The following is a 10161-nucleotide window of genomic DNA, read 5'->3' as shown; positions in this document are numbered from 1 at the left end:
GTCTGAGGATTCAGGGTAAACCATTTCGTACAGATATAAGGAGACATTTCTTCACACAAAGAGTGGTGGGCCTGTGGAATTCATTACCACAGGAAGTAGTTGATGCTAAAACCTTGAATATATTCAAGACGCGGCTGGATATAGCACTTGGGGCGAATGGGATCAAAGGCTATGGAGAGAAAGGCTATTGTGTTGGATGATCAGTCATGATCATGATGAATGGCGGAGCAGGCCCGAAGGGCCTATCTTCTATGTATCTATGTATTACAAACAGGAGCTCCTTTGATCCAAATCCATGCTGGAATATATTGTGTCACTTATCATGACGTCTGGAAGACTTCAAGAATATTGGATTCTTGGTATTGGGCAATTTAAGGGTTAAAAGGCTGGGGTGAGAGTGTGTTTGACTGCAATGGTCGCTCACCTCATTTCTGGGTCTGTTCTAGGCTGGTCAACAGCTCCTTCATCATTGTAACATACAACTATCCAGATGGTAGGTGAACAAAGAAAAGTACAGCACAGGAACAGGCCCTTCGGCCCTCCAAACCTGCGCTGACCATGCTGCCCATCTAAACTAAAATCTTCTACACTTCCGGGGTCCGTATCCCTCTATTCCCATCCTATTCATGTATTTGTCAAGATGCCCCTTAAACGTCACTATCATCCCTGCTGCCACCAGCTCCTCCGGCAGCGAGTTCCAAGCACCCACTACTCTGTGTAAAAAAAAAAAAACTTGCCTCATACATCTCCTCTAAACCTTGCCCCTTACACCTTAAACCTATGCCCCCTAGTAATTTACCCCTCTACCCTGGGAAAAAGTCTCTTACTATCCACTCTGTCTGTGCCCCTCATAATTTTGTAGACCCCTTTCAGGTCGCCCCTCAACCTTCTTCATTCCAGTGAGAACAAACCAAGTTTATTCAACCTCGCAAGTCTTCTTCTATCAGCCATTCGTATGTTCAATTTAAACTTTTTTTTTAAATTAAATAAACAAGAAACAAAGTTTCTAATCTGTTCAATCCCAAGCCACACTATCCAGCAAGCACCGAACCTCAATTGTGAAAATGAATTAGGATTAAGGGATTTTGGATAGCTTGCTCAAAAAACACAAATTCCAAAAATCAGAAAATACTTCACGGAAATTAAATGAGAGCTGCTGTGAAAATAAATTTTTGCAGTCATTTTCGACTGACTTCATGATGGTTTCGGAATTCCATTAAAAGCTGATTTTAAGGATTAGTCTCGCTCTTGAGAACGATCTGCTGTTGCAAGCTTGCAATACCCTCTGCTGGAGAATGTTCAGAACTGAACAATAGTTTTAACATAGGATAGCCAGGACTCGCAAGCCAGGGGAAATAGCCTCTCAGTATCTAACTATTCAGCCGTCTTTAGAATGTCATGGGCTGGATTCTCTGTTTTGGGGACTATGTCTCCATGCCGTTGTGAAAACTGGTCTTTTACGCCAGGAAAACTGGCGTCAAAAGGCCACAGATTCCCAGTTTTGCTGGGGGCTAGCAGGCAGCTGTCGTGGAGCTCGCAGCTGCCGATACGGCCCCCCGCACTTCCGAGTCAGAGGCCGCGCATGTTCACGGCGGCAGCCTCCAGCGGACATGCCGTGCTCCATGGCGGACTCAGCCCGCGGATCTGGACCGCCAAAACAGTGCCCCTGATCGGTTGCTCGCCCGACCCAGACTGCCGCACACATAGCCCTCAGTCCCGAATGAGGCCCCCCCCCTGCTCTCCGAACGGCCCTCCCCCGACTGTGGCGGCTGCGGGCTGAGTCCGCAGCCACCTGGTGAGTTTCCCGAACGGCAGGACCACATCAGAAATACGCCATTGGGAATTCGGCCGGTCGGGGACCTGTTCTAATATTTTCTTATGTGGCTCAGTGTCAAATTTTGTTTGCTAACTCTCCTGTGAAGTGCCTTGCAATGTTTTGTTAGAATAATCATTATTGTCACAAGTAGGCTTTACGTTAACACTGCAGTGAAGTTACGGTGAAAATCCTCTAGTTGCCACACTCCAATGCCTGTTCGGGTACACGGAGGGAGAATTCAGAATGTCCAATTCACCTAACAAATCTTTAGGAACTTATGGGAGGAAACCAGAGGAAAGTTGCCACAAGTATGTTGCTTTCATTTCTGCCAGCAGTTTGCCCCACCCTCCTGTGGTGGTTTGCACACTTTCAAGATTTAATCTTTAAACAAAAACATGCAAATGCTCATGCAATTGTAAAAAAGTACTTGCACACTGCAGGGAAATAAAACACAAAAGGTTTTATTGCACAACAAATACAAAATAAAAGGTCACATGAAAATAAAGGCACGCAATATTTCACAGAACCATTGCTATTCTGCACCCTCACTCCCGCCCTAGTCCTGATGTAACAGATAACAGCGATTGACAATTAACTGCAGGATCAATGCTTGCGAGGGGCTTTGGGACTCAAAGACCGCACAATTGAATGGGTCCAGTGTTCAAAATTCCAATCTTGAGCTGTTATCTGGTGGAATAGCTATTTGACGGTGACTGGCGATGTGCTGTGAATTGACTCCATTACTGCAGCAAACCTGTTGCAAAGGTCATGGGGTGAGTTTGGGCGGATCTTTGGTGGCTCTCTCAGGATTCGAACCTCGGCAGAGCAGTCCAGAAGTCTCGGGAGGAATTCGGTAAGTTTCTCCTGCAGCCGGGCTGTAAAAGAAATGTAGATTTCAGGCATTTTGTAGGGCATAAATAACAGCCCTGTGTTAACAGAACATATTCTCAGGCCATCTCCAAAACAACTCACATCCAACAAGTTACAAGTCCCGGGAAATATAGAAGTCAAGTTTGTATGTACATGAATGGCCAGTTATTTTGTTTTTGGTGATGGTCGGTGTGGTGATTGTCTCCCTCAGGGCAACACAGCAGAGTAAGCGTCACCCGGCCTGGGTGACCTATTGGGACTCAGTGGGGAACCACCCCAGGGGGAGTAGCTCACCTGGGCAGTATGGTAGCACAAGTGGATAGCACTGTGGCTTCACAGCGCCAGGGTCCCAGGTTCGATTCCCCGCTGGGTCACTGCCTGTGCGGAGTCTGCACGTTCTCCCAGAGTTCTATGTGGGTTTCCTCCGGGTGCTCCGGTCTCTGCCCACAGTCCAAAGACGTGCAGGTTAGGTGGATTGGCCATGATAAATTGCCCTTAGTGACCAAAAAGGTCAAGAGGGGTTATTGGGTTACGGGGATAGGGTGGAGATGAGGGCTTAAGTGGGTCGGTGCAGACTCGATGGGCCGAATGGCCTCCTTCTGCACAGTATGTTGTGTTCTGTGTGTATTTTAGAATTAGCTTCAAACATGCTACTGCTTTTTAAGGTCACTAAATAAATCCCAACTGTAATGTTCACTGTTCACCAATGAAGTCTCAGAAAGTGCATCATTACAGTTGATTGAAGGATGAATGTTGGCCAAGAAATTAGGATAACCTCCTGCCCTTCTTTCCATAATGCCACAGGATCTACCCGAGCCACTCCAGCAGGCGCAGGAGGCCTTGATTTGACATTGTATCAGAGAGATGGCTCCACCAGTAATACAGCACTTTGAAGTATGCTTGGACACCAGGTTGTCACTGTAATAATGCAGAATGGTTGTATAAAAACATTATTAGCCAATATATTAAAGCTTGTGGTTTAAAACCCTTTGGGGCTAAATTATATATCATAAAAGCAAATATGACCAGAAATTCACAAATAAAAACAAAAAAAGATTGAGATCAGCTGTAATGCCCCTCACAGCTACGATCATAAGAAAAAAAGTTCTATTGTTGACCAGACCACCAAATTCTAGCAAGGACTAAAAAACAACTGCCCACTTTATTCAGAACAGAGGTGCCCAAAAGTATTGGGAGTCTTCAAGGATAGATTGACAGAGCTGCTTCCAGCAGGAGGGTCAGTAACTGGAAGACAACCAGGTGACAAAAGAGTTAGAGTGGGATACGGATGAGTTATTTTATGCAATGGGTTCTGATGATTTGGAAGGCGTTGTCTGAGAGGGTGGTGGGAACAAATTGGATCGCAACATCGGAAAGGGAATTGGATATTTACTTGAAAAGTTCTTCCAAAGACCTTCCACAGTTGTGTTGGGTCAAATGGCCTCCCCTCTGCAGTATCCAACTGAGAACAAGTGGTTCACAAAGACTTACAATCCATGTCTTCGCCGAGGTAGGAACACCAGTGGTTCCTCATCATCTCCACCGCAGCCAGGTCTTCCTTGGCGAGCTCATTGGTGACTATCAGGTGCATGCACGGAATGACCATGTCGTTCATTATGCTAAACCCTTCTGCTACATCGTTTTCATTGCCACTTTCAAACAGGTCTGCTGCACAGGCATTCAGCTCCTGCAATGGTAGGTGTGACATCATTAGTGAAAGGAATGCAAAAATTATGGAACCATTATATGAAGCGTTCAGCCCTCCAATATCAGGCAGCTGTGTTTTCTTTTCCACATTTTGTTGGTGTTGCTGATACTTGTCTATCATCACAGATTATTACCTGGCAAAGACAGCAGGCAAAATACCTGCTTCTAGGCTGCTGAACTAGCACTCTCTGACCAGCCACTCAGAGAAGAGTGGTTTGTTCCCAAGGAAACACGGTGTAGACTTCCCTACCTGCGTGAGCCCTTGGCTTCCACTCTGTATTTGTGTTCACGGATACATGGAGAACTATCAGGATAGATTGAAAAGGTTGGGGCTCTTTTTTGGGGAGCCAACGTCAAGATTGAGGGTTGACCAGACGGAGGTCTTCATCATTCCAATAGAGATTGACAGGGTAGAGATAGAGATTATGCTTCCACTGGTAGACAAGACCAGAATTAGAAGTCCTCAATGGAATTCAGGAGATTTTATCTTTATCCACAGACTAGCTAATATATAGAACTTTCTACCAGGGGTTGAGGTGAGGAGCATTCAAAGGGAAGTTAGATGAGCAGACAAGCAAGGGATAGAAAGTTATGTTGATGAGGTAGGTAGGAGGAGGCGTCTTGTGGAACATGAACACCAGCATGGATCTGGGCAGAATGGCCAACTTCTGTGCTATAAGTTAACACTTTAGAACTGTTGCCACATTACATAGAATATGCATCGTAGAAACAGGCCTTTGGTCCAACTGCACTTTCCTTAAGTTTATACTCCACACAAGTCTTCCCCCATTCTATGTACTTTATCTCGGTCTTTCAGAATACCTCTCTATTCCCTTTTCTCTCATGTATCCATTTAATTTCATTCAGAAGTCATCTAAGCTATTTGTCTCAATTATTCCACGAGGTAGCGAGTTTATTCTAATCACCATTGGGATTTATCGGGACTGTCGGTTATTGGCCTATCCCAAAAACACCAGCACAAAGATTCTCAATGAATTTTTCTCAATCAACTTCACACCAGAAAAAGTAGATTTAACAAATGCGAGAAGCGGAAGGAAGAGGCAAAGAAGTAAATAGAAAGTTAGAAGTCAAATTAGAATTAGATGGGGGAGAAATAACGCGAGGGAAAGAAAGATTTGTAAAAAAAATAAGACAAAAGAAAAGCAAAACGCAATTTCCATTATAAAATCTCCAACAATATTTTATTGCCTGTAAGAATGAGATTCCATTGCTTTATCTGGGGCAAGTGTGGTATCTCATCAGTAAAATGTTCCTTACAAAGTGAGAAGTATCTCTCTTAACTTTGTATGACGAGTTTAATTGGCAATTAATATGCAACTGTATCAACATCTTGAGATTCGCCTGAGGAAGGAGCAGTGCTCCGAAAGCTCGTGTTTGAAACAAACCTGTTGGACTTTAACCTGGTGTTGTAAGACTTCTTACTGTACTAACATCTTGAGAGACATGGGAGGTTGATGTCGAGCTGACATTTCTACAAGGCTAATGGCCGAGTGGTGCAACAACCTGTGGTGACTCCCAAATCAAAGGGTTCCTTGCCACAAGATGCTGGATGATTTACTAATTAATAAAGGCATCCACCATTAAACCCGCAGTGGTGGTGGCTGCAAATTCTGTCCCGATGCATCTGACAAGAGCTGGCTGCTGTCCAGCTCAGGACTGGGACAGAGATGCTGTAAGTGCTGCTCAGCTGCAGGAGCTGCAGCCTAAGCCTTGAATGTACCCGGGATGCATGAAGCTCACCTAGACTTCTTTCAGCACCCTGATACTGGCGGGAAGCAACAGCAGTACACATTGTGGCATTATAGAAATGTACAGCATGCGAAGAGTTAATGTCATGTTACAATTAGCCACTAGATGGAGCTAGGGACAGTACTATAAAAGGCACCGACTCTTAGGCTTCTGGGAGAGAGTGGAGTAAAGGAGAAGAGATTGGAGTGAAGTGCATAGTACTGCTAGAGAAGATAGAAGTTACAGTTAGAGTGAGTGTAGTTTAATATCATCTATTTGTTTATTATAGGAAGAAGTGTCAAACATTAATTTTAGTGTAAATAAATTTAGCTTTGTTGATGAACATTGCTTCAAGTGTCTTTGTGAACACTACGTTTTCCATCCTGAAGTCAACCTCAAAGATCACCACAGACACCAACAAAAATATTAAAAATGTCAAGAGCTGAAGATCTGAAATAGAACTGGAAAACACTCGAAACACACAAGTGATATCTGGTGGATGAGGCATGATTAACTTTTTGAACAATGGGTATTTCAGATCTGACAAGGCTACACCTGAAACATTAACCTGCCCTTTCTCATTCAGATGTTGCATTTTCCCAATTTTCTAAAGTTTTCAACCATAGTGCCAAACCTTGCCCCATGTATTTTACTTGGTATACCTCTTCTAAAAAATATTGACTGACCAAAAGGCACTTTCTCCTGTAATATGCAATTAGTGTATCATCAATCCCTCTGTTCTTCCCGTTCTTCAGCAGCTTCAGATTGCTATGGTACGCATGAACCAAGTAAGTCAGAGATTCACGACATCTATAAGTAGATACAAAATATTAGTGCAAGTACTTCATTAAGTACATCCATGAACCTACCATGGTTAGAAGAACCGGGAATGAAGAGAAGAGGAAAAGGACACTCCGTTCTCTGCCCTATGGTGTACACCTTTTCCGGTAAATCTCAAGCCAAGAGTATCCTATCTCTTCCGTAAACACGGTGACACTCTTTAACCTACAACAATCTAACAGACGCGTGTCTCACTTCAGAGCCTCGGCACATAAACCATTTTGACACTCTACTGGAAGAACTGAAGCGATGCCGCTCTGCAAAGTGCTGTCTTTCCAATGAGATGTTAAAGATCTGCCCTCACTTGGGGGCATGGAAGATCCCACGGTACTTGTGTGAAGAGCTTGGGCATTCTCCCCAGTGTCTGGACAACATTCGTCCCTCAAACAACATTACTAAAGTAGATTATACGATCATTATCACATTGCTGTGTGTAGAAGCTTGCTGTGGGTAAATTGGTTATAATATTTCCTACATTGCAACACTGTCTATACTTCAAAAAGTACTTTACTGGCTGCAAAATACTGTGCCATCCTGACATTATGAAAGGTGCTACAGAAATACAAGTCCTTTTTTTTCTGTCTCTCACTGTGCCAACATGATCCCATTCATTGTGTACTTAAGACAGCCATTCCATTTGGCCAATGTGGAATACTTAATATTTATTAGCACTCAACTGTTATTTGCAGCTTGTATTGCTCCTCAAGCTCTTTTGCTGCACCTCCTTATTCTTTACTGTCCCCCTACTTCAGGACACGTTGTCAACCTTGGATACAATGAACCTGTTCTACTTTAGGCCTTTTGGAAAGATAATAATAATAATAATAATAATAATAATGTAGATTAGCTACACCATTAAAAATAAGTTTCCAAATAAATTTACAGAAATCTCTGACCCTGTGAGAATCTCATCACTGGGAGAAGTAGGAAGCTGTAGTTACTAATTCCTCACACCCCACCTGATATGAAGCCTTGTTAAAGCCTTCTCCAGATTAGTTGGGTGCTCCTCTTCTGTGGCTCCCATGATTAGCTCATCATCCAAATAGATGGCTACCGGAGGCAAATCTTGCAATAGGCTCTCCATTGTGTGTTGAAAAATTGCACAAGCAGACGAGACTTCAAACGGCAATCTGGCGTAGTGGCAGAGGCCCTTGTGTGTATTAACAGTGACCAGCTCCCTGGAAGCCTCATCCAGTTCTAGCTTCTGGTATGCATGGCTCATGTCTAACTTCGTGCATGTTAAGACCTCAGCCAACTTTGCATGCAAGCCCGCTGTTTAGGTTTTGGGTACATGTCTAATTTTTGGTGTCCGGTTTATTGTTATTTTGTAGTCTCTGCATATTCCTACAGTGTTCTCTGGCATGACCACTGGCACAATGGGAGCTCCGTCTTTCTTAGTGGCAATTTGAAGGCGCTGCCGTTGATCCTCATCGCCAATGTAATCATTCAAAGATGGGCGACCACCAAGTTTACTAACTAAACAAAGTATTTACTATAAGGAATAAACTATGGGCAAAGTATAAGAATCTATAACAAAAGAGAAAATGCTCGAAAATTAGCTTTGGCAAAGTCATTGGACTCGAAACGTTAGCTCTTTTCTCTCCCTACAGATACTGCCATACCTGCTGAGATTTTCCAGCATTTTCTCTTTCGTTCCAGCATCCGCAGTAATTTGCTTTTATAAGAAACTATAAGACTGGCTGGGAAAACCAGCGCTCAGCTCCAGGATGCGTGGTCTTGGGCTCGAATGGTTGATTGGGTTACATAATAATAAGAATCCTTATTAGTGTCACAAGTAGACATACATTAGCGCTGCAATGTAGTTACTGTGGAAAGCCCCCAGTCGCCACATTCCGATGCCAGAACTGTTGCATGGAGGGAGAATTCAGAATGTCCAAATTACCTAACATGATGCCCCCACCCTACCCCCACCTTACAGGGGCTCGCTATCACACAATCCATTCCCCTATGGCCCAGGAAAAGTTTGGATATTCCCCGTGTCGTAATCGCAGCCTTGTATTCAGCTTGTGCCACTACTTGCAAAGAGGTGGGAGGCACAGTATGTCTAGACAGGAAGGCGCGGGCCACACAATTAACTCTTCAAGCATTCCAAAAGAGAATCACACTGCTTTCGAAACATTCAATACATACTTTCCATTCTGATAGCACTCCAGCCCGGTCAGAAGATAGACGGAAACCTTCCGGAACAGACTGTAATCCTCATGCCATTCCTGTAAATGAAACCAGGAGCCACATTATTGAAATGTGATGAAAAAAGGTGCTAAGAGCCGACCAATCCCGGCCACTGTTTGCTGGCATTGTACAATGGGTGCAAATTTGCTGCATTTGACGGCATGTTTATACGGCCAATATGCAACTCCAGGGTTTATTTGCCACCCAAACACAGGACAGAAACAAGAGGTACTGATTCTTAAATGGGTTTACTACTTGACAATGATAGGAACTTTACAGTAAAAGCAGAAAATCTGGGGCCCCAGATATACTGGATGCACGTGCAACAATGCTCACTATCCGAAAATACGAAGTGAAAGGAGTAGGCCATTCGGCCCCATGCCTGCGCCGCCATTCAATAAGATCACGGTTGATTTGATTGTAACCTCAACCCCACAAACCTGCCGACCCCTGATAACTTTACATCCCCTTGATAATCAAGAGTCTATCTAGCTCTGCCTTAAAAATGTTCAAACACTCTGTCTCCACCGTCTTTTGAGGAAGAGACTCACGACCCTCAAGTGAAAAAAATGTATCCTCATTTCTGTCTTAAATGAACGACTCCTTATTTTTCAACAGTGGCGACCCCTAGTTCTAGATTCTCCCACAAGAGGAACCATCCTCTCCGCATCCACCCTGTCAATACCTTTGAGGCTCTTAAACGTTTTGATCAAGTCACCTCCTACTCTTCTTAACTCCACTCCTACCTCTCCAACCTTTCCTCATAAGACCACCTGCCTATTCCTGGTATCAGTCAATAAACCTTCTCTGAACTGCTTCTAGTGCTGTTTTTCAGCTCTATGTCAAAGTGCATAAAAATATCTCTGCAATAGAAATCACACAACAGGCTAGTGCAGTCGCACCTTGTACTCCTGCATGTCCATATCAGAGGGTCCAATGAGCTTCAGTTTTGACTGTGCCACCTTCATTATACTTATGGACCTACG

The 10161-nt window shown here is 43.8% G+C and overlaps 1 protein-coding gene across 5 annotated transcripts in view; it reads right to left on the bottom strand.

Moving 5' to 3' along the window:
- Window positions 1-2257: 2257 nt before the first annotated feature.
- The window catches only part of usp28 (ubiquitin specific peptidase 28), an 83638-nt gene continuing 75734 nt past the window's right edge, over window positions 2258-10161 (bottom strand). For all 5 annotated transcript variants that reach the window (XM_072486484.1, XM_072486486.1, XM_072486487.1 and 2 more), the window contains 5 exons: window positions 10078-10156; window positions 9134-9213; window positions 6829-6952; window positions 4178-4373; window positions 2258-2691 (listed from right to left, as the gene is read on the bottom strand). In XM_072486484.1, coding sequence (XP_072342585.1) covers window positions 2516-2691; window positions 4178-4373; window positions 6829-6952; window positions 9134-9213; window positions 10078-10156 — 655 coding nt within the window. In that variant the 3' untranslated portion in view covers window positions 2258-2515. The remainder of the gene's footprint in view (window positions 2692-4177; window positions 4374-6828; window positions 6953-9133; window positions 9214-10077; window positions 10157-10161) is intronic.

This window comes from Scyliorhinus torazame, chromosome 21, assembly GCF_047496885.1.
Source record: "Scyliorhinus torazame isolate Kashiwa2021f chromosome 21, sScyTor2.1, whole genome shotgun sequence".
NCBI classification, from domain to species: domain Eukaryota; kingdom Metazoa; phylum Chordata; class Chondrichthyes; order Carcharhiniformes; family Scyliorhinidae; genus Scyliorhinus; species Scyliorhinus torazame.
Note: the sequence above shows the minus strand (reverse complement) of the source record. Positions and strands in the feature narration are given on the sequence as shown.